Source organism: Loxodonta africana, chromosome 9, assembly GCF_030014295.1.
Source record: "Loxodonta africana isolate mLoxAfr1 chromosome 9, mLoxAfr1.hap2, whole genome shotgun sequence".
In the NCBI taxonomy this organism is placed as follows: Eukaryota; Metazoa; Chordata; class Mammalia; order Proboscidea; family Elephantidae; genus Loxodonta; species Loxodonta africana.
In genome coordinates this window covers 25,494,718-25,520,044 of record NC_087350.1, presented here as the reverse complement: position 1 = coordinate 25,520,044, position 25,327 = coordinate 25,494,718, and the positions used below count along the sequence as shown (strand labels likewise).

The window sequence follows — 25,327 nt, the reverse complement described above, 5'->3', positions numbered from 1 at the left end:
TTAAACAATTGAATTCCACATAGTTCACTTTTATGGTTTCCATAATTTGGGGGCCAGAGGGCAGACTGAGGGAGGACAAGTATGTCCAAAATTCAAATCACCAGGTACTAATAACTACAAAAAAACGTTCAGACCATGCCTTGTAGAATGAAATCAAAGGTAAAATAATAATTTGTGACCTTTAAAACTGCTAGCTTTTTTTTTATTTTAAAAAATATACATCATAGTAATCTGATACTATAAAAATTTAAAAAATTGATGTATATATATAGAACGAATACAAAAAAAGAACCCGTGATAATTAAATATATCTAGACAAAACAAATTGCTGACTTAGTAACAACAAGCATTACTAAAAAGGGATTACTGAGGGCAGGATAAACACAAGGAAAACATCAGGGAATCTACACATATCCAAGGATGACCTAAAGCACAAATAAGAGGCAAGTGCTCATATTTAAATGGGAAATGATCGGGGTATCTAATGCTTCTTGTGTACAACAGAAATTTCCCACTCTTAAAGACTAAAAATAATGCCAAAATCACAAGTTGTGTAGCTTCCCTTTAACAGTTATCACATTGATATCTTTCTCAGTGTATCCAATCAATTTACATAGTACTTAATAAATTAAACATATGGAAAATAGTTTTAAAAAGCATTCTTTCCATGGTTATTTCTGCCTAGTCTTTAATGAAATAAATTTCTCAAATAAAATCTTTCTTACTAACCTTGAAAATTTTATTTTAACATGCATATATTCTTTTAATCCCAAAGCAAAACAACTTAATAAGAGAGGCAGATTATAGGAGAAACTCTTGACTCTCAAATGAAAGCAACATAACCCTCTAAATGCATTCCTCACTTCACCAAATGGTGTGTTTCTGAAAACAAAAGTATTTAGATTTTTTTAAGATTACTGCTGTGGTATTATTAATCCTCACAGAACAAATGCCCAATGTAAGGCTAAATTCATATGAATCAAACATATTGCTTTGTCAATGAACAGATAGCTCTTCATTTGGTCAGCAATTATTCTGATGGTATAGGTGCAATGCTGTTGAATAAAATTTTCTGTGATCATCACAATGTTCTATGTGCTGGAGTATATGGAAGCTACTTGTCATATGTGGCTACGGAGCACTTGAAAGGTGGCTAATGCAACTGAGGAACTAAATTGTTTATTTTAGCCAATTTTAATTAACTTATATTTAAATTGTCACACGAGACACACATGAATAGTGGTTATCATATTAGACACCGGAGGTTTAGGGTTTTTACCATTTCCTGCATTAAACAGTAACATGTCTTAAAAATAATAATAATGTGCTTTGGTCTGTCTTCAAAAGTTTGATGGATGATATAATTTCTTTGTCTTCTCTGTTCAATTAAAAACACAAATGATATTATAAACAGTTTTCCAGTAATATGCTTCATTCTAAAATTTATATTTTAATTTTCTAAGATGAAATTGCAAATAACCTGAAGAGGATGACCAACAACAGATGAAATCTGAAGATACTATCCTTGGACTAGTGTAAGTGAAATCACTTCATGTATAAGGACAATAGTGTGTTTCAAGATAACTCCAAAACTATGAATGTCAGTTTTTACTTTCAGTGAGTTTTAGAAAAGAAACTCCGAATACAAAAAGATAAATTCTTACTCAAGTTTTATGGGCTTCTAATTACTGATTTTTAAATTACTTTAATCCTCAAATGGTTTATTTCCAAACAAGTTCACATTTTTTTATATTCTAAATAACATATCAATGAAACAACTTTCCCTTATTTTTAAAAATTAGAAAGGTTACTTACGACTTAAATCATAGAACAAATACAGAGCCTTAGAATACGTCTAGCATAATATATTTCACACATACATTACCTTCAGATTGAAAATCTTTTAGTGATACTGTGAGAGGTTTGTCTTTTCCCTGCTGATTCTTTTTTTTATCTTTTTTATTCATACCCTTTGACTGAGCTGAAGCATATTCAGAATTTTCATATTCCTGAAAGGAATTACCAACAATAATTAAGCTTAGTTTACATTAGTAACATCAGTCCATTAACAGCTAATACATTTCTTAAAGTTCTGTTTTTTTAAGAATAAAAAGTAAATACTAAAAAATCTAAAACCTTAAGCTAGCCAAAGTATACCTGTTTGTTTATACACTCAATCCCATGCATATTATACATTATAATAAAAACAAAAATTCATACCTTGGCCTATAACCCCCTTCTAGTGACCACCTTTTTTTTTCTTCTCCTTCCTTTCCGGACCAAACTTAAGACAATAACCTACAGCCAATTTCTTCTCTCATTTAATTTCTCATCCTACTGAAATCTGGCTTCTGCCATTCTCTTGACACTAAAGTCAAGGTCAACCTCCTCCAAATTGCCAAATGTTATAGGTATTAAAGCATCACCTGATTTTGTCATTCATTTCTGACTACTTCTCTGTCTCCTGCACTGGCTTCTCTTCCCTAATCCTCTTCTTAAAAATGTAGTTGATGTTAGCCATTATTCCTTTTTTAACTTATTTTTCTTAATGCTTTATACCTACCTATATCTGGATGACTTCTGTATGTATGGACGACTCATCTGGAATGTTTAATAAGCATCTCCAAGCTAACTATGATATCCTTCCATCTCACCCACTCTGCCTTCCCCACTTAACTCTATAGTAATTACCTTGTTTATTGCCACTATCATTTACACAAATGCCCCCACTAAAAACTTTACAGTCATCTTTGCCTATTCTTGCTACACACTCTATATCCAAATTAGTCACTAAGTCCTGTTGATTTTATCTCCTAAAGATCTCTTCAATCTATTCTCTTTTCTTTGTATCCTCTGTAATTTCTCTAGCTTCTTTTGCTTGGACACTGCAACAGTTTCTAATTTTAGCCCCTCAATCCATCTTCTACACTGCTACAGCACAAGTTCCTAAAATGAAAATCTGAAATCAATGTAAAAGTTAAAAATACTCAGTAGCTGTCTGACAACAGATATGTAAAACTCAATCTCTTTAGCCTGGTGTATATATATTAAAAAAAAAAAACCAAACCCATTGCCGTAGTCAATTCCGACTCATAGCGAACCTAACAGACAGAATACAACTACCCCTTAAGGTTTCCAAGGAGCGCCTGGTGGATTCAAACTGCTGACCTTTTGGTTAGGAACCACAGCTAGTATACAAAATTCTTTATATCCTATCCTTCTGACTATTACCTCCAGTGACTCTAGGTTCCTAAATTGTAGTTTTTCAAATACACTATACTTTCATATGTACATGTTTTGAACACTTGCTAGTCCTTGCCTGGGAATGTCTGCTCTCCTATTGTCTACCTGGTGAACTTGTAACTGATCTATTAAGACTTCTCTTTAACAATTCTTTTCTAAAACCCACTGCCATCAAAGGCACAGAAAATGCTATTTTTCTGTAATCCCAACTGCACCGAGGACATTCATCTCTCAAGAATACATATGTATGTCTCCCTCCTCTAAACTCTTGGGATGGGACCATGTCTTTATCTTTGTATTCTGTGTGCCTAGCATATTTTGGTTATTCAAATATATTTGATGAACGAGTTTTAGAACAGAATAGAAAATGCCATCCCAAACTTTAGTTAGCAATTATAAAATTCTTTAGGTTAGAAAATAAAGGTTATTTTACCAGACTACTGATTTAACTCAATGACTGTATCAAACTAGCTATAGCATACAAGGAATCCCTCAGTTCTCTGACAGTCTTTATTGCCTGATAAAACCAGTATTTTGGGGTACCAGGCCTATAACTCTGCTAAGAAAACTGGCTGGGAGCATGATATCCTTTTTTTTTTTTTTAAATAACATTTTATCGTGTTTTCAGTAAAGGTTTGTTACACAGAAAATTAGTTTCCCGTTTAATACTTTCTACACAAATTTGCTCAGTGACACTGGTTACATTTTCACAATGTGTTAACACTCTTATTATTTCTGTTCTGGTTGTTCCATTTCGAAAACCACAGGGTTTTCTTTTAATAATTTATTTTTTGTTGTTGTTGCTGTTGAGAATATACACAGCAAAAACATACACCTTCAAGTTTCTACATGGACAATTCAGTGACACTGATTACACTCTTCAAGTTGTGCAACTATTTTCACCTACCTTTTCTGAGTTGTTTCTCCCCATTAATATAAACTCACTGCCCCCTAAGGTTCCTATCTAATCTTCTGAGTTGCTGTTGTCAATTTGATCCTACACAGACAGATCTTAAAAGAACATAATGCTCAAGGGAGACATTGTTTAATACCTACAACATTTGGCAATTTGGAGGAGGCTGACCTTAACTTTAGTGCCAAGAGACTGGCAGAAGCCAGATTTCAGTAGGATGAGACTGAGAGAAGAAATTGGCTGTAGGTTATTGTCTTAAGTTTGGTCCGGAAAGGAAGGAGAAGAAAAAGAAGGTGGTCACTAGAAGGGGGTTACAGGCCAAGGCATGAATTTTTGTTTTTATTATAGTTATAATATGCATGGTATTGAGTGTATAAACACTTTATACACTAGAAAGAAAAAAATTTTTTTTTTTTTACACTAGTTGAGCTAAATTATTTGGTTTTAAGAAGACTTCGAGGGATATTTTTGGTTTAAGGTTTAAAGATTATCTCAGGGCAACAGTTTTGAGGGTTTATCCAGCCTCCATGGCTTCGTAAAGTCTACAGTACATGAGAATTTTAAATTCAGTTCTGCATTTACCCCCTTTTTGATCAAAATTCTTCTATGGAGTCTTCGATCAAAATGTTCAGTAACAGTTGCCAGACACCATCCAGTTCCGGTCTTATAGCAAAGGAGGCAGTTGTTCATGGAGGCAATTAGGCACATATTCCATTTTATCTTCCCATTCCTGACTCTTCTCCTTCCTCTGTTGGGAGTATGTTATTTTATCAACCTCATCTACTCTATTCCTCCTTTATGGATAAGGCTAATCTTTTTAACTTTATTATCTACACATACACCTCACACAACACATCATTATTGCAACATAATATTCCATTTGCTAAATTTTATCTACTATTTGAGCAAGACAGGAGCTTTCCAGTGTAACCTGAAAGTCTGTTTAAATGATTAAATCATAGCAAAGCTAGATGTATCCATTTTTGTAACTGCCTGACGGGTGTCTAAAGGGGTAAGCAACATGCCTGATCATTTAGAATAACAGATAATAGGGATGTGGAAAATAGAAATAACATATACAATACACAAAGTTCATTTTGCCTGCAACTTTTGTCCTTTTCCCAAACTTTAATTAAGTATCAAAATCATCTACTGTGAGTTTTATTTCCTCTTTTCCTTTCATCTTGAATGAAGGAGCTAAAGGCCCTTAACTGTGACCAGTGACCACAATCAATCAATCACTGAGTCATCACAAGCAAGAATAAATTTTACAGGCAAAACATCTCATTAAGTGTAAAGGGCTACATTTTTAAATGATAAGAAAATAATAAATGCTCACACAATTTAAATACAGAAACCAACACTAGGTTTTACTTAAATGTTCCTACGGCCGCAAACTACAGAATGCCATTTCAGCACACAGTCCAATATTGAGGCTCAGTGACAAATACTGAATTTTACTGGGCCAAAATATTAGAAACGGCCTCCCATTTACTTTAGCTAAGTGCTGTGGTCTCTTGACCACAGGGTCTCTTGAGGAATGTTCCTAGGCTACAACACCCATACTTACTTAAATTTTTAAATCTAGTTATTTCCTATGTTCATTGAAAGTAAGTTAAAATAAATCGTCTGCTGTGAATTTCATTTCCTCTCCTTCCATTCGTTTTGGGTGGAAGAATTTCTTAATTAAACACTCCAAATTACCAGACAAAACTTAGTCCACGTGCTCCTGTTGTCTCTCAAAATTTGAGGACTCTTATTTTAAAAACATTTTGATATTATTTTATTAAAATGATGAGTTTTTAGGACAAACTTTAAAACTTTTATCTAAAATTCAGGAAAAACCTAACCTTTGACTACTTAAACTTCTAAAATGTCCAATCAATAAATGTGTAAATACCTTTTTGTGCTCTTCATATTCTAGTTTACTCAGCAACAATGCCTTCTCAAGATCTGCTTCAAACATTTCAGATGTCAGCTAAAAAAAAACAAAAAAGTTTCACAATAAACAGATAATAACATTAATTATACCGCACAAGCAAAATAACCATGACAATATATACAGGAAAAGGAAACAAATACATTAAAAAATAACATCGGTAATCTCTAAAGTTATCTATCTACGCCAAACTAGAGAACCCTGTATATTATAGAAGATACCAAATGAAAAACTTCCAATTTTGAGATTTCAATTTCTCCCTTCATTGTCAATTATTTGTTATATATTACATAACCTTGCTTTTTCACTTTAATAAAAGAAAAAACCTTGCATTTAAATAAAAAGATACTCTAGGAGATGTCAGAGACAGCATCCAGTTTTATAACAGTGATTATTACTCAAAAAATGCAAGAACAATGGAAAAGAATAATAAGCATTATTAAATATGTTATACCATTTCCATAATACATAATAAACCATAGGTATGGAACCTTTAAATATGATGACCAAACTTCCTGGTTTATACCTGATGTTACAACATAATTACTTACAATGTGTCCTTTTACCCTCAAAACGATAAACTATATGGTTGCCCTATTTTTAAATAATCTAGTTCTATTAAAAAACTGCATTTTTGAAACCCATATCTATTGGTTCCTCTTTCTCATCACCCACCTCATTTTAACTTATTCCAATATAGCTTCCACCACCCTCCAATCAAATTACTCTCCAAGAATTACATTTCCTAACCACCAAATAAAATTGCTGCAGTAGTTGGATAGGACTTTGGGTTGTCTATTATTGGGGATAAGGTTAGTAGTTTACTTGCAGCTGAATACAGAACACTGATAACATGACAGGAATAAACATTCTGGAATTGTGTACATTTATGTGTCCACCTATATGTACCAGATGACAAAAATATAAATTTAGTGGACATCTGTTTTTGTCTATTCAGAATCCTTCATTTATTTATTTATTTATTTTTTCAATGCCTAGGATTTTTTTTTTTTTTCAAGTGTCCACCTGATTTAATTAGCTCACTCTTCTCATTTATTCTTTTGAGTAACTACATTTTATTTCAATGTTCTAGGATTCTGGCAGGACTGCCAACATATAACACTGTACCCCATTCACCACTGTACCCAGACATGCATCCAAGCTACCATCATCAACAACAAGGTGTGGGGCAAGTGAGCCAACTTTTTTTTGCTCTCCCAAGAATTAAATTTAGAAAGAAAACACAAAGGAGTACTCAATCGCCTGATGATACCTCTGCAAAAGTGAAGTCTACTAGTTCTGGCCTCTGTGCCCCAGAAGTGCCTAGTCCCTATCTCTCCCAAGGCCTAGTTGTTTAGTTCTGAATTCTAAGCTGTGAATCACTCAGTATCCTTCCAACAAATGATTTTTGCCTAAATTTCTTGAGCTCAGTTTCTGTTGCTTAACTACGACAAAAACCAACTCCAAAAATGGGTGATCTACTTCAAAGCGATACCTTGAAAACTAGAAAAATGTTAGTACTGGACACCATAAACTAAACTTTATTCCTAACCAAAGTCATTTCTCTGGAACCATCTCGTCTAATTCTATATTGACATAGTAGCAAAAGAGAAAAAAAGATAAAGTTTACCACAGAAAAACATCAGTTTAACTCAGAGAAAAACTAAAACTAGAATTAAAATAGTAAATAGTGCAGCAAACTAGGGTATATAACACTTGAAAATCTGATTAACCCCAGAGTAAACTGTACATATTTCATAAATAATTGAAAAGAGTTAAAAAATTAATCCAATCTGAATTAGTAATGAGCAGGAAAAAATAATAAACCTTTTAGATAATTAAGCTTTTAGATAATTTACTATATAAATGAGTATTCAAAAACAGGCAATATACAGTTATAAGGTTAAAAAAATTGAAATCATGTCAGTGTTACACAAAAAGAAAGTTTAAGTCACCAATTTCCCTACCTAAACTCAAAGCAAACTGAGTCCAATGTTTCTTTATAATTAAAAACTAGTCATCCTAACACAGGGAAAGTCAACAAAACTACTTAAACTTATTCTGAACAAAGTTCAGTATACCACTAAACTTTTAATTCACATTAATGACAATTTAATATTTGTGGAAAGGGCATTTTAAATTATTGCCAATATGTCACATATTCTGACTGATGTTCCGAAAAGAAGTTACTGGGCAAGAGAATTGGTTACGAAGTTGAGTCTTGCAAAATGTCATTATTCTTCTTTATGCTGTTACAGAACTTGAATATTAAGGTAGCTAATTTTAATTTTAATAGCATGATAAAAATTGAATGAAATGAAACTTCTAAGGTAAAAATTATGGCTCTCCTCAGCATTTCATTTTTCTAACTATAGCAGTTTAGAACATATCTATCTTTGAAATATTAATACAAGCTAGTATACAAGGAAATACAAAGAGACAAAGATGACTTAAGTTTCAATTTAAACCTTCGAAAACTAGAAAAAAACCTTCCCCAAAATGTCACTATATGATCAACCTATCAAGAAAGATTTGTTGGGAGCCTTCTATGTGCTGTGCCCTGCCTGTGGGGTTTAAAGAAGCAGCTTTTTTCCTCAAAGAATTTCTACTCCAGCTGGGGACACAAGACTAACACATATGAGCTACAGGAATAGAATAAGACATAAAAGTTGAGGAAAAAAAAGACAAACAGAATTCAGAGAGGCATACAGAAAGAAATGAATTTAAGCTGATCCCAAGGTATGGATATGAGGAACAGAAGAATTCCAGAAAAAAGAGCCATATGAATAAGGATACGGTATTAAGAATACATATATTATGGGATACCAAGGAAAGCCAGCCTAATAAAAGGTGAATTTTACACAAGAAGGAGATTTGGAAAAAACATTGGCTTTGGGAGATCATGGAAATGGATAATTTAAATTCCTATTCCATGCATGCTAGCTGTGACCTTGGGCAACTTAAGTAACTTCTGCATGCCTTGGTTTCCTCACATATGTAAAAAGAAAACAGGAATGCCAACATTGCATGTAGGTCTGAGGACTTAAAAAGCACATGTAAAATACCTAGGACAGTCTCTGCCTGGCAAAACAGCAGTAATGAGACACAGAGTAAATGAGAACTCCCTTCCACTACGTTAGAGAACAGTGGAAAATAAGCTTGTTTAGGTAGGGTAGAAATAGTGTCTACTCCTTAAAAATTAGGAACTTGGGGCAGCTGAAAAAGGAATAACGATTTATGTGTAAGAAATAAATTGGAATATTAGAATAATGAGAAACTAGAACCCACATGACTGGCTAAGCCACTGTAATCTCAGTCAGGAACCTGGACCAGAAAGTAGCAGTGCATAAAATAATGAAGGCTACATCTTATAAAACACTGGTCAAGCTTTGAAACACTGACTGAATATGAGGTATGAAAGAAGAATGAACCAAAGATAAGATTTTTGACCCTAGATAAAGGGAGAATGGTAGCACAGAGACTAAAACGTCAGGAAAGAGAAAGGAAACATGATTCTGAATTCTCTAAACATATCTTAGGACTGCTATAAATACAGTATATATATTCAGAGTTCCTCACAGTCATTTTCCTTGGACCTACAGGTGAAGGAAAGGAAAAAAAGAAGTAGTTGGCACTCAAAAATGCCTACAGAATTGAAGAAGATACTTACATGTACCCAAGATGGAGTACTTCAGACCCACTTTCTACTGGCTTCCTTCATTGCCTCCTACTCCCCAACTATCAGTAAAACATTTTTTTTTTCTACTTAAGCAAACCTATAGCTCAAGAGTTTGTGATCAATTAAGGACTATGATGGACTAATGAAAAACCTGTAAGGGTAGTAAATATTTTGGAACTAGACATAAAAAATTTTAGTAACTAGGTAGCATAACGATTTTATTCATCCTAAATCCAAGCAAAGCAAATTCCAAATGAAAAGAGTTTGGCATCATGGAAACATGGGTATTGTAAAACAACAGAGTACCACTCTGAAGACATCTGTCCAAACACTCGCAGCCAACCGATTAGCCACAGCAGTGTCTTGCGATCTACTAACCCAGTGTTTTTCAAAGAATGTACCATATATCTTTCGCTAATTTGGAAGGCATAATTATTTTGCCAAAAATCCTGATATTCTTATTGAACATTATGATTTTAAAGGTTGTTAAAGCTCTACAAAAATTGCATCTATGTGTTCACACTAATCATTGGTTCAGTTCATCTCAGCTAATATATTTTCATATCTTTTGAGTATTGTTTACACTTATTAACTCCGCATTTTTGTTACGTATTTTATTTATCTCCAAGTAATAAATATGATTCAATTGTTCACTAAAGAATTTAAAGTAGTAATGAGAATAGAACTAGGAATGTGACTCATAAAAACATCATAAACTTAAAAATGAACAGAACTCTAACACAGTGAATATAGAATGTAAGTCTATGTTTAAGATAAATGTGATCCCACATACATCTGGGGTCTTAAAAGCTGATAAGCAGCCATCTAAGATGCATCAAATGATCCCAACCCACCTGGAGCAAAGAAGAATGAAGAACACCAAAGAGTCAAGGAAAAAATTAGCCTAAGAGACAGAAAGAGCCCCATAAACCAGAGACTCCATCAGTCTGAGGCCAGAACTAGACAGTGCCTGGCTACCACCAATGGCTGCCCTGACAGGGAACACAAAAGACAGTCCCTGACAGAGCAGGCGAGAAGTAAGGCGCAGAACCCAAATTCTAGTAAAAAGATCAGACTTAATGGTCTGAGACTAGAGGAACCCCAGAAGACATGGCCCCCGGACTTTTAACCCAGAACTAAAACGATTCCTGAAGCCAACTCTTCAGACAAAGATTAGACTGTAAGATATAGAACGATCCTTGTGAAGAGTGTGCTTCTTCAAGTAGATACACGGGACTAAATGGGCAGCTCCTGTCCGGAGAGGAGGTGAGAAGGCAAAAGGACAGGAGCTGGTTGAGTGGACACAGGAAATCCAGGTTGAAAAGGAGGAGCCTGCTGTCACATTACAGAGAGAGCAACTAGGGTCACTTAGCAATCTATGTATAAATTTTTGTATGAGAAACTAACTTGAGCTGTAAACTTTCACCTAAAGCACGATAAAAAAAAAAAAAAAAAGTGATGCCACGTAAGCCGCTGAAAAGAAAAAAATTTAAGTAGAAAATTAAAATAGGTATTTCAAATTCTGATTTATGGAGTCACCATTTATCTGTTTGCTCCTAGCTTCATCTGCTATGAAACCTTGTTGGACCAGTGGCCTAAGGACGTGACAGTTTTTATATCACTTCCATACAAAGCACAGTGACCTTTTTTAAGTCTTTCAAGAACAAGTACTAAGGAATGCTTTCCAGCACAAAACAGATGAATTTTGTTGCTAAAGAAAGTAAAGAGCCAAAAATCACAGAGGTTTTATTCGAATTTTCACTCCTTATAGGGAAACAAGGTAGAAGTCAATCTATTGCCAAAGGACTTACTGTATCGGTCACAAAGTTAATGACAAACATCATACTCACAAAAGCAGCATAACGTGCTACTGGCAAAGTTTCTTTATCAAATGGACTTGAGGATGCCAAATGAAAGAACAATTAATATCATGCATCCGCTAGCAGATATTTCACTTCAAAGTTGCACAAAACCAGTGATGTGTGGAGTATGAATCAATACAGTAAGAGGAAGAAATACATAATAAAATTTAGTCTGTTTTTCACCGAAAACCCATGAAAAGAGATTTTTCTATTCAGTTAATTATTTTTGAATCAAGATGTACATTTAAAAAAGGTTCACTGGAATGAGTAACATCAATGCGTAGTGAAGAGAAGAGGCTACACCTGAACATCTGCCCAGAGATTTACTCATAGGCAGCAGCTGCTGACGAGCAGTATGTCTCTTGGTCTTAATTCAGTATTAACAGAAATAGTAAATTATGACTACAGTCAAATCGCAGCCACGACCTACAAAGCTTTTTTAAAAACAGCTTTACTGAGATATAATTCACATACCACAAAATTCACCCACTTAAAGTATAAAACATCTTTTGGTGTTGTCTTAGTTATCTAGGGCTGCTATAGCAGAAACACCACAAATGGATGGCTTTAACAAACAGAAAATTATTTTCTCACACTTTAGGAGGCTAGGAGTCCAAATTCAGGGTGCCAGCTCTAAGGGAAGGTTTTCTACACTGTCGGTTCTGGAGGAAGGTCCTTGTCTCTTGCTTCTGCTTCCTGGTCCCCTGGCGATCTCCACGTATCATGGCATTATGTTACCCCACGTCTCTCTCTGCTCGCTTGTTTAATCTCTTTTCTATCTCAAGAGAGACTGACTCAAGATATACCCTACACTAATCTTGTTTCATTAACATAACAAAGACAAGCCCTTCCCAAATGGGATTATAACCATAGACATAGAGGTTAGGATTTACAATACATTTTTGGGGGGACATAATTCAATCCATAACATTCTACCCTTTGGCCCTTGAAAATTCATGTCCTTGCCATCACATCATCCCAGAAGTCTTAAATCGACTCCAAATCCAAAATCTCATCTTGTGAATCATCTAAATCAAATATGGGTGAGACTTTAGGCATATTCCATCCTGGGGCAAGATTCCTCTTCATCTGCCAATCTGTAAAATCTAGACTACAAATGATCTGTTTCCAAAGTACAATGATGCGACAAGCACAAGGTAGACATTTCCATTACAACTAGGAGAAACTGGAGAGAAAAGAAGAGGTAAAGGGCACCAAACAAGTCCAAATCCCAGCAGAACAATTTACATTAGCTCTTAAGGCTTGACAATAATCCTCTGTTCTCTGAGACCACCTGGTCAACAGCCCCAATCTTCAGACTTTGGGTGTTTGCCATGCCCTCTGAATTCTGGGTAGAGGACCCTAGGCCCTGGGCTTCAGTCACGCCTTCCAGGCCCTCTGGGATGGCAACTCTGCTTCCTTGGCTTCAGGTGGCCCCATTCTTCTAGTCCATCCGAGTGGTAACCTCACTTCCTCTGCCCTGGCAGGCCCCATTCTTCTGCCTCTTGGACACGGCAGAACCATCCCCCAGCACACTTGAACAGCAGCCCCACACTCCAGGATCAAGTTGAAACCTAGGAGACCATGAACCCACCCTTTGAAGCCAAGAAGGCTCTGCTTCCTGTGCTCCTTCCAAAGTTCTGATAATCTCCAAGCTGCTCCAGGGACGGCCCTTTTCTTTTCTTGAAGGACAACAACTGTAGCTCCTTTGGCCTGTTTCCCGCCTGTGGAATTTCAAGTGGCAGACAACATTCCTTCCTTTCTTTCTCTGTCCCCTTCAGTCTACGCTGATGGGTTTTCTGTCATGGTACGTGGTTAGATCCATCAGTCACAGGCTTAATCTCTTTAACAAAAGATAGTATAGCCACATCCTTGGTGAACATTCTAGAACACATGTCCTTAGTTTGTAAAACAGAAATTTTCAAGATCTTTAAGTTCTATTTTCATTATGCACCATTCATTTTTAAGTCCATCTCTCTCCTATTCACATTCTACTATAAGCGAAAAGGAGAAATCACACGGCCCCTTTAAGGTCTTGCTTAGAAATCTCCTCAGCTGGATATCCAAGCTCATCACTTACAAGTTCTTCCTTCCACTAAACATTTGAACATAATTCAGACAAGTTCTCTGCCACTGCATAAAAAGCCTTGCCCTTCCTCCACTGTCCAATCACAAATTCATCATTGTCTTTTGAAGCCTCAGCAGAAGCATACTTAACGTCCACATTTCTAGTAACATTCTTTTGCTGGAACATAGGTATCCTCTAAGACAATAAAGACTTTCTCTGTAGCTTTCCTCACTTCCTTCTGAGCCCTGACTAGAATTGCCTCTGACATCCATAACTCTACCAACAGTCTCTTCAAGGAAATCTAGGGTTTTACTACTAGGCACCTTAAAACACTTTCAACCTCCACCCATTACCCAATTTCAAAACTCCTTCCACATTTTAGGTATCTGTTAAAGCAGTACCCCACTCTGCCGGTAGCAAATTCTGTTTTTGTTATCTAGTGCTCCTATAGCAGAAACACCACAGGTGTGGCTTCAACAAGCAGAAATTTATTTTCTCACAGTTTAGGAGGCTCAGAGTCCAAATTCAGGGTGTCAGCTCTAGGGAAAAGCTTTTTTCTCTATCAGCTCTGGAGAAAGGTCCTTGCCTCTTTTGCTTCTGCTTCCTGGTTCCTTGGAGATCTCCACGGGTCTTGGCATCTACCTTACCTCATCTCTCTCTTTGCCCCGCTAATTTAATCTCCTTTGTATTTCAATAAGAGAGTGACTCAAGATACACCCTACACTAACCCTGCCACATTAACATAACAAAGACAATCCATTTCCAAATGGGATTATAGCCACAGGCATGTTTGTTGTTAGGTGCCTTAGAGTTGGTTCTAACTCACAGTGACCCTATATACAACAGAACAGAAACACTGCCCGGTCCTGCGCCATCCTCACAATTGTTGTTATGCTTGAGCCCATTGTTGCAGCTACTGTGTCAGTCCATCTCTTTGAGGGTCTTCCTCTTTTTCACTGACCCTCTACCAAGCATGATGTCCTTCTCCAGGGACCGGCTGTACTTCTTCCAAGACAAATTTGTTTGTTCTGGCAGTCCATGGTATATTCAATATTCTTCGTCAACACCATAATTCAAATGCATCAATTCCTCTTTGGTCTTCCTTATTAATTGTCCCACTTTTGCATGTATATGAGACAACTGAAAATACTATGGCTCGGGCCAGGTACACCTTAGTCCTTAAAGTGACGCCTTTGCTTTTTTACCTCTCTAAAGAAAGAGGTCTTTAGCAGCATATTTGCCCAATGCAATTCGCTGAGTTCTTGACTGCTGCTTCCACAGGTAGGTGTAGGTTGTGGATCCAAGCAAAACGAAATTCTTTATGTCAACCTTTTTTCTGTTTACTGCGGTGTTGCTTACTGGTCCAGTTTTAAGGATTTTTGCTTTCTTTATGTTGAGGCATAAATGATACTGAAGGCTGTGGTCTTTCATCTTCATAGGCAAGTGCTTCAAGTCCTCTTCACGTTCAGCAAGGAAGGTTGTGTCATCTGCATACTGAAGGTTACTGAGTCTTCCTCCAATCCTGATGCCACGTTCTTCTTCACATAGCCCAGCTTCTCAGATTATTTGTTCAGCATACAGACTAAATAAGAATGGTGAAAGGATACAACAACCCCGATGCACACCGCTTCTGATTTTAAATCATGCAGTATATCTCCTTGTTGTTTGAAGGACTGCTTCTTGGTCTATGTACAGGTTCCTCATGCCCACAATTAAGTCTTCTAGAATTTCCCCACAGGCATAGAGGTTGGGATTTACAATACATGTTTAAAAGGGGGGACATAATTCAATCCGTAACAGATGTATATATCTATACAAAGAAATGGGCCAGAGTATAACGCTACTTTTCCACAATTAGGTATGCTGGGATAGATACAAGCTTTTAAAATGAAAAATAAGATAAAAATATTTTTTAAGACACTAATAATGCAGTAGAAAACCCTGGTGGCGCAGTAGTTAAGCACTTCAGCTGCTAACGAAAAGTTCAGCAGTTCAAATCCACCAGATGCTCCCTGGAAACTCTACTGGGCAGTTCTACTATGTCGTATAGGGTAGCTATGAGTCAGAATCGGCTCGACGGCAGTGGGTTTGATTTTTTTGGTTTGGTAATAATGCAGTAAATATCATCTCTATAATTTCTGGTAGCTTAGGTGGCACAGGAAACTCTGGTGGTGCAGTGGTTAAGAGCTACAGCTGCTAACCAAAAGATTGGCAGTTTGAATCGACCAGGCGCTCCTTGGAAACTCTATGGGGCAGTTCTACTCTGTCCTATAGGGTCGCCATGAGTTGGAATTGACTCCACGTCAGTGGGTTTTTTGGTTTAGGTGGCTAATTCAGCAAAATATATAGTATCGCTAAGAGTTGAACCTATCTTTTCAGGATCAACGTATCCGTTAATGTTGAGTAAAAAATTACAAGATCAAACTATTGTTCAGAAAGATTGCCCCAACTGGTCTTTATCTTTTAATGAATAAGTCCAACTATTTGTATTTATTGACAAAACAAATTATTTGTCTATTACCCTTTTCTATACCTTGTTTCAAAGGCTTCCTTGCAATTTCCTTTGCTTTTTATCTTTTGCTATATGAAGTCATTTCTATTAAGTAGTTATCTTTAAATTTTTTTAAATTGTACTTAGAACTATTCTATCAACATGAAAATTTTAAAAATACTTAGTACTCCTCTGATTTATTCCCTTCTTCCTAATTTTTGTATTCATAGATAGGGATTTCATTTCAGATTCAATTCTTCAAATGGGTTATGTTCTCTTTAATAACTACATGTACAAACACTAGTTAATTCTATACTGAACTAGCTTCAAGGCTCACCACTAGTACCTTCCAATCACTGTGCTCTTTATTTGGATTTACCTTTTGTGATGGTTAGTTTTATGTGTTAAGTTGGGCTGGCTACAATTCCCAGTGGTTTGGCCAGACACCGGACTAGTTGCTGTTCCGTAGTGTAGTGTAGTGTAGTATAATATAATCAATCACCTCCCACAATGTGATCTGATGTGATCAACCTATCAACTGAAAGGGGAGTTTTCTTAGCAGTGTAGTCTGCCTTCAGAATATAAATAGACATTCTGGCAGGGCTCTCTCTTTTGACCCTGCACTCTCGTTACCTGATCTATGGATCTTGGGACTTAAGCCTGCAGAAGTCTCTGACATGCTGCCTAGAATTTGAACCTGGCAGCCACACAACTGTGTGAGCCAATCCTTTGAAGTAAATCAATCTCAATCTCCATTCACATCTATCTGTGGATCTCTCCCTCTCTCTCTCTCCATATATATATATATATATACTCATGTGTGTGTACGTGTGTGTATGTATATACATGGAAACCCTGGTAGCATAATGGTTAAGTGCTACGGCCGCTAATCAAAAGGTCAGCAGTTTAAATCCACCAGGCACTCCTTGGAAACACTATGGGGCAGTTCTACAGGGTCACTATGAGTTGGAATTGACTTGACAGCAATGGGTTTGGTTTTTGGTTTTACGTATATATATAAGCATATACGTATCACTGGTTCTGTTCCTCTAAAGAACCCAAACTAAGACACTGGCAGGAACACATCTCAGAAAATTTGTAGAAAGCGTAATGTTGTTATGCTTTCTAAGACCTCATATTTCTAAGAACGTGTTTCTCTCACAAATGCTTGGGTGTGGAATTCTGGCATTTCAAGTGGCTAGCCTGAGTTTGGCTGCTAACCGAAAGGCTGGCGGTCCAAACCCACCAGCCAATCAACAGGAGAAAGATGTGGTAGTCTACTTCAGTAAACATTTACAGCCTTAGAAACGCTATGGGGCACTTTTACTCTGTCCACAGGGTCACCATGAGTCAGAATCAATTGGATGGCAACAGATTTTGGTTTTTTTTGTTTGTTTGTTTCATAGGCAACCTGTTTTCTTCTGTGCATACATTCACAGTATTACTTCCTTACTCCTTACTAAAATTAAAAACTTTTAAAAACAGTTAAAGCTGGCTTCAATTCTTTCAAGCTCAGATGCCAATCTTTAGTTTAGGAAAAATTTTATCAACATTATCTTTGCTAGTTGCCTCTGTTCTATTTGTCTCAGAGACATGAATTACGCTTCTGTTGGATTTCAGTTCAGTGTTTCATATCTACCATGTAGATTTTATCTGCAAAATTTATATCAAATTTTCCTTCAAACAAGCGACTCAATTTTCTTCAGGATATATACTGCTCTTTGGTCCTTCTAATGAAGTTTTTTAAAATTCTGCTAAGATTTTTTTTCCTTATTATTCTTTAAATTCATCCAGCTCCCTCTTAATTTCAGTCTCTCAGCCACTTTTCCACCTCAGTCTATTGTCTAATTTCACCTTGACATATAACATTACTATCCCCTTGACTTTTACAAAATGTTCTAGCCCCTTAATTTTTATTAAAGCACAAAGTAGATGCTGCTTAAAATTAAATTCCGCTCCCCGTGGCAAACCTTGCCTCTTGTCTATTTTTTTTTTCAAATTTCGCTTTTACGCTGGATACTGCGATGTTCTTTTTCTTGTATATGGCAGAAACCCCTTCAGCTAATATGAGATCAAGTAAGGTCCCGTGTTTGCTTGTAAGTAGGTGAAGTGGATGCAGCACTGAAAGTGCTCACTCATCTATGCCAAGAAATCCAGAAGACAGCTACCTGGCCAACCAACTGGAAGAGATCCATATTTACGCCTATTCTGAAGAAAGGTGACCCAACCAAATGCAGTCATTATTGAACAATACCAATATCACACGCAAGTAAAATTTTGCTGAAGATCATTCAAAAGCGGCTGTAGCAGTGTATCAACAGAGAACTGCCAGACGTTCAAGGCAGATTTAGACGAGGACGTGGAATGAGGGATATCACTGCTGATGTCAGGTGGCGCCTGGCTGAAAGCAGAGGATACCAGAAGGATGTTTACCTGCGTTTTATTGGCTATGAAAAGGCATTTGACTGTGTGGATCATAACAAATTATGGATAACATTGCAAAGAATGAGAATTCTAGAATACTTCATTATACTCATGAGGAACCTGTACACAGATCAAGAGGTAGTTGTGTGAACAAGGGGATACTGCATGGTTTGAAGTCAGGAAGTATCCTTTCACCATACTTATTCAATCTGTATGCTGAGCAAATAACCTGAGAAGGTAGACAATATGAAGAAGAATGGGATAGGCATCAGGACTGGAGGAAGGCTCATTAACAACCTGTGTTATGCAGATGATACAACGTTGCTTGCTGAAAACAAAGAGGACTTGAAGCACTTACTGAAGGACGATCAGACCACAGCCTTCAGTATGGATTATACCTCAACATAAAGAAAACAAAAATCTTCACAACTGGACCAATAAGCAACATCATGATAAATGAGGAAAAGACTGAAGTTGTCAAGGATTTCCTTTTACTCGAGTCCACAATCAATAACCCATGAAAGCGGCAGACAAGAAATCAAAAGATACACTGGGCCAATCTGCTCCAAGGGACCTCTTTAAAGTGTTTAAAAAAAAAAAAAAGGCAAACGTGTCCCACTGAAGACTAAGGCGTGCCTGACCCAAGCTATGGTGAAAGCTCAATGACAAATAAGGCAGATCGAAGAAGAATTGATGCCTTTGAATCGTGGTGTTGGCGAAAAATGATGAATACACTGTGGACTGCCAAAAGAACGAACAAATCTGTCTTGGAAGAAGTGCAACCAGAAAGCTCCTTAGAAGGATGGCAAGACTATGTCTCACATACTTTGGACAAACTATCAGGAGGGGTCAGTCCCTGGAGAAGGACATCAGGCTTGGTGAAGTAGGGGGTCAGCAGAAAAGAGGAAGACTCTCAGTGAGACAGACTGACACAGTGCCTGCGACAATGCACTCGGGTGTAACAACGATTGTGAGGATGGCACAGGACAGGGCAGTGTTTCCTTCTCTTGTACATAGGGTTGTTATGAGTCAGAACCAACTCCATGGTGCCTAAAAACAACAACAGGTGAAGTGGATGCATCTGGTTGCTACTCAATGCTGGCACCCAGATTTCAGGCTGAGGCATAGGTTGAGTAAATTTCTATTATCAATTTGGTGATTTAGGAATAGAAAACTTTGTTTTAGCATGATTTCTCTTATGTTTGAAATAAGCTGCCAAATAACAGGCAAACTTTCTATATCCAGCTTTTTGCCTGGGTCAGCCTCCGTACCTGGACTTGCTCATATTGCTGTTTCCCTACACTGTCAGGGGGAACACCCACCACACTGGGGGCTTTCTGCCTAGTAGAGTCTAACTACTTGAAATTATAAAAATGGCATGGTGGGGGATCTCTGCCCTCCTCTAACTTCACGGTGGCAGGGAGAGAGAATCATTATCGGCATCAACAGCCCAACGCTGACTGCGATGAGGTGGAAGTCCCGCATACCTCCACCCTCCAATCTTTTTACAAATCCTGACACCACCGTATTTTCTGCTGGGTTTGATAATTCGTTGCAATGGCCACACAGAACTCACAGACCATAATCAGAGTTATGGGTTTATTAAGGAAGTAACAGGGTACAACTCAGGATCAGAAACAACTCAGGATACAGTTCCTTGATCAGGACAGCCTCTTCTCAGCTATGTCAACAGACAGGCCGGTCCCTGGTTCTCATCCCCTCGGCCTGGCCTCTGCCCTGGTCAGGCAAGTGTTGCAAAGCTCTTCAGCTCTGCCAGTAAGTGCCTAGAAGAACCCCAATCCACCACTAAGCCTCAGCCCAAAGGCGCTTAGATCTCTTCTCCACGGGTTGGCAAGCCGAGTTCTACCAACAAGTGCCTGGAGGCATTCTACTCTGCCAGGAAGCCTCTGCACACACACAGCTCTCTCGCTCCATGGGTCAACACACCCACTGTAGCTACCCTGCTCCATGTGCTAGGAAGCTCAGTGGATCATCTCCTGCTGGTTTCCTAGTTCTGCTGCCTCCATTTCCCTGCTGCTGCTTCTTGCTGTCTCCAGGGATACAGCTCTCTCTCCTGGGTCTAGGAGGTTCTCAGTGCAAGGACCCTAGGTCCAAAGGATGCACTCCCCCTTCTCGCCTCTAGGATGGCTCATTTCAAGCTGACCAATCCCCTCGTTAGGATTCCATATACCTTATTTGCATGGTCCCACCTGCTCAAGGGTACCACCCACCTTATTTGCATTATTAGCAAGCTGTCCAATCCCCTTAGTGGGCCACAGTCACCGTATTTCCTTAGTCTTACTCAATCATTTGTTGAGAGTTACAAGACCACAGAGAGAGAGGCCATACAAAAGTGATTCATTACACCACAGGATTCTAATATTCCACACAGTAGTGGATTTCAAGTGGCATACTGTCGCTCTGTCCCAAGGTTTGCCCTTATCTCTTCCTTACCCTTCAGTGTGATTATCCCAGGAACTATTCTACATCCTCTAACCTGGATTATTTTCCTGGAAGTGGGACTTCCAAACAAGGCACAGCTTCATAAGTGATCTATCAATAGTATATCCAGCAAAATTTCTCAAAGTTCCTGGATCTTGGATGGCATCCTTATGTAGGTCAGGGCTAAGTCACATATTTCCTTTTCATAATCACGTAGTCATTTTGATAGCAATCAGTGGGGATAGAAGGACTGGTAATCAGGTATCTGTGCTCAAGTCCCATGAAATTTATTTTGGTGCAAATTTTAGTGTTTATTAGTTTTCCAATGCTCTTAGGGTCACTGGGAGAAAATGTCTCTGGTGAAGACACTGGTAAATTCTCTCACTGTCTGAACAGTATAACATTTAGACTTGTAAAAGACCAACATCACTTCAAACCAGAAGAATTCATCATAATAAATGCTGTAGAAGGAAAAAGAGTCAAACTCTCCCAGAAATAGAACAAAATGACTTAACCATGTTTCAGCACCTGGATTTCTGTATGGCTCTAGTGATAATTGGCACTCACATAATGGTGAGCCTGAGACACTGAAAAATCCTGAAGAAAAGTTTTAAGTAGTATAGTATAAGTATGTAGTTTAGTATAGTCCAACTCTTTGAAAATTGTGAAATAAGCCTGATAGGGGTAACCACTCTAGCAGACTAAACATCTGCCAGAACAATACCCATTCCAGATAGATCGAATGATAGTTTGATATGCCAACAAATAAATAACTATTCAATTCCTATACATTCAGCATCTTCTAGAGTACATTCTAGGCTCAGTATGTTATTTTCCTGGATACTATCAAAAAAAAAATTGATTGCTCTTAATAAATTATGTATTTCGGTTGGTTATTTATTTAATAGAGGTAGAGAAGAACAAGTCATCAAGTAAGTAAGCTAAAGAGACAAATGCCATAAACTATTTTACACCAAGGTTGAAAAATTTCCCCTTGTCTTTCTTTTTTAAGCAAACCTATTTCTGGGTATTTTTAATAAGAGCCCTCTGGCCTCACAAATGTGTTTGTTTGTTTTAACTTGAAATAATTGAATTCTGTTCCTCTACCTTCCCTAGCTTTTCCTCATTGTAAAAGGGCAAATGAATTAAAAACCTAAAAATAAATGCTTTCAATTACCAAAACTAATGTGCAATCTTCTTTCCTAGTAGACGAAAAAACAGAGCCTCTTGTTAAAAGCAGCAAATACATGTGCCTTAAGCCAATAAAAACTCCTCTGCAGAAACGGTGGTGACAAGGATTCTGATGCACTGCCATCTTAAAAATGCATAAACTCAATGAAAAACAAAACAAAATAATTTTATTTACTTAGCTGTACCTGCTCATCTCTTTGTCTCCACTCCTGCCAATTTTCTTCTCGTGAATCCTTCTGTACTGGGTTGGATGATGACAGCTCATGCTGAGTGTTACAAATGGCATGAGAGGATTTCTGGGGAATTTTCTTAAAAGCAAGATTTCTAAGCTAAAAAACAAACAAAAAATATGTATTAAATTTGGTTTACCATTTCTGTGATGATAATAATGATTTTTAGAAGTTAAAAAAATCCATAAATATTTTTATACTTTTGAATACTATTCCAAACATCTTTACGCTAACTCAAACAACTGAAATGAAGTTGGTGTTTGTGTTTTGTAATCCTTGTAGATTATTAATTTTTCCAGCATTTGAGATACTGTTGGTGGATGAATAGATGAAATGATTAATAAAGTGAGAATGGGTTATGCTGTATTATGCAACATTTTAATGATTCTTCTTGTCTAAAGGGGAGTTTACAGGAATAGAAAACAGAAAAACAACTGTGCATTTTAAAATGTAAAATATAGTCAAAAAGATTAAAGTTTAATTATTTAAAAATTAAAAATTTTAAGTACAACCTAAACAATTCTGGCAACTGCTATGTTAGTCCTGAAAAATACAGAGCCTAGTCCGCAAAACATAAAGGACTAAAACTCTACTGGCTGATCTACTGCCAACAATAAGAATAACCTGAAACAGTAGTTGAAACAACGGAGAAAAGTACAGAGAGGCCTGAAAATAAGGAGCAACAATTTTGACTGATAATCACAACGTTGTTCCAAAAAAATAGGAGTGATGAGATATAAACCACTTTCAGCAGCTGGAGTGTTGTAAATCCTAACCTCTATGTCTGTGGTTATGATCCCAACTGGGAATGAGTTGTCTTTGTCATGTTAATGAAACAGGATTAGTGGAGAGTGTGTCTTGAGTCAATCAATCTCTTTTGAGACTTAAGAAAGTTTAAGCAAGCAAGAGGCAGAGATGGGGGAAGAGAGATGCCAAATCACAGGAAGATCACCCAACAGCAGCAGCTCAAAGAGACAAGGACTTTCCTCCAGAGCTGACAGAGAAAGAAAGCCTTGCCCTTGAGCCAGCATCCTGAATTCAGACTTTTAGCCTCCTAAACGGTGAGAAAATAAATGTTTGTTAAAGCCACCCACTTGTTGTATTTGTCATAGTGAAAAAAAAAAAAAAAAAAAACTCACTGCCATGGAGTCGATTTTGACTCACAGTGACCCTGCAGGACAGAGCAGAACTGCCCCATGGAGTTTCCATGGAGTGCCTGATGGATTCCAACCACCAACCTTTTGGTTACCAGCCATAACACTTACCCACTAAACCACTAGGGTTTCCTCTGTCATAGTGGCACTATGATAACTAACACAGCAACCCTATAGGACAGACAGAACTACCCCACATGGTCTCCTACAGTTTGACTGAACTGCCAACCATTTGACTGGCAGCTGGGCACTTAACCACTTTGCCATCAGCAATAGACCATCAAATTCATAAAAATGTATGTTCAAGGCCAGTCACAGATTCTCCATAATAGTAAAAAATGAGACACAACCTAAATGTTTATCAATGGTTCAATTAAATAAAGTACAATATATCCATATAATTAAATACTGTATATTCGTTTAAAACGGAGCCCTGGTGGTGCAGTGGTTAAGAGCTCAGCTGCCAACCAAAAGGTCATCAGTTCAAATCTACCAGCTACTTCTTGGAAACCCTAAATGGCAGTTCTGCTCTGTCCTATATGGTCACTATGAGTCGGAATCAACTTGACAACAACAGGTTTGGTTTTTTGGTTATTCACTTAAAATAATGCAGATCTTTAGTTTACTGTTAGGGAAAACTGGTCATGGCTAATTCAAAAAAAAAAAAAACAGTTGTAAAATGGTCTAGGATATAATCCCATTTTTGTTAAATAAGATATGAATACACTTTTTAATATTTTGGTAGGTGTTTTCTTTATAGCTACGTAAGTTTATTCATGTAACTTATGCAGATGTAAAGAAAACACATACCAACTATAATTGGTTATATCTTTAAGTAGATCTACAAATGACCTTTGTTTCCTTTTAATACTTCTCTATTTTTCAGAAACTTTTTGGAATGAGCACTGTAAACTTTCACAGTAAAAAAAAAGGCTTTTAAAAATATTTATTACATTTGATTTTAAATACACACAAATTTTCATCCATTTGTTTGAATAATATTTACTGAGTACCTACGGACCAGGTACTATGGATATATGGGTGAACAAGATAGTGCCTGTCATGATACTTAACAGTCTACTGGGAAAGCAGACATTTAACAAGTAATTATAATTGTTACCTCATTTGCTTCACTCTGTTGCTGTTCTTTCTTCTTTCTTCTTTTCTCTCTCTTTTTCTCATTTGTAGCTGATTTACTTCCCAAAGCTTGAGACTTCCCAGTATTCCGACCTTTTCCTTTTCCAGGCTCAGAATCGGAACCACTGCCACTATCCACTTGTAACAGGGCAAAACGAGAAGCAGTAGTGGGAACAGAACTAAGTACTGCTGAGGCCATTGTAAAAATTGTTCTTTTAAAATACTTCTGTCAAGAATAATTCCTGCGGATAGGAGAAAGAGGAGGCAAATGAATAAGAATGTTCAATAAAATCTATTCTAGATTCGAAAACCACCACTTATATAGAAAACATTTCTCCTGACACCGGACTTGATACATTTGGATTCATACCCACAGTCCTCTTGGTAATAACATACTTTTTAAATGTACAATGTAAAATAAATGATAAATTGAGATTTCATAGATAGTAAGTATTATAAGACCACCAATATAATGTATTTGTTTTTCCATATATGGTCTTCAAAAATTCATTATTTTTCTTTCCCTTAAATATTTCTGTAATATATACATATTT

General features: G+C 37.0%; 1 protein-coding gene across 4 annotated transcripts in view; it reads right to left on the bottom strand.

Moving 5' to 3' along the window:
- The window catches only part of GKAP1 (G kinase anchoring protein 1), a 94,259-nt gene that overhangs the window by 46,147 nt on the left and 22,785 nt on the right, over positions 1 to 25,327 (bottom strand). For all 4 annotated transcript variants that reach the window (XM_064291191.1, XM_064291190.1, XM_010587487.3 and 1 more), the window contains 4 exons: positions 24,757 to 25,015; positions 22,438 to 22,581; positions 6,057 to 6,134; positions 1,886 to 2,009 (listed from right to left, as the gene is read on the bottom strand). In XM_064291191.1, the coding sequence (XP_064147261.1) occupies positions 1,886 to 2,009; positions 6,057 to 6,134; positions 22,438 to 22,581; positions 24,757 to 24,972 (562 nt within the window). In that variant the 5' untranslated portion in view covers positions 24,973 to 25,015. The remainder of the gene's footprint in view (positions 1 to 1,885; positions 2,010 to 6,056; positions 6,135 to 22,437; positions 22,582 to 24,756; positions 25,016 to 25,327) is intronic.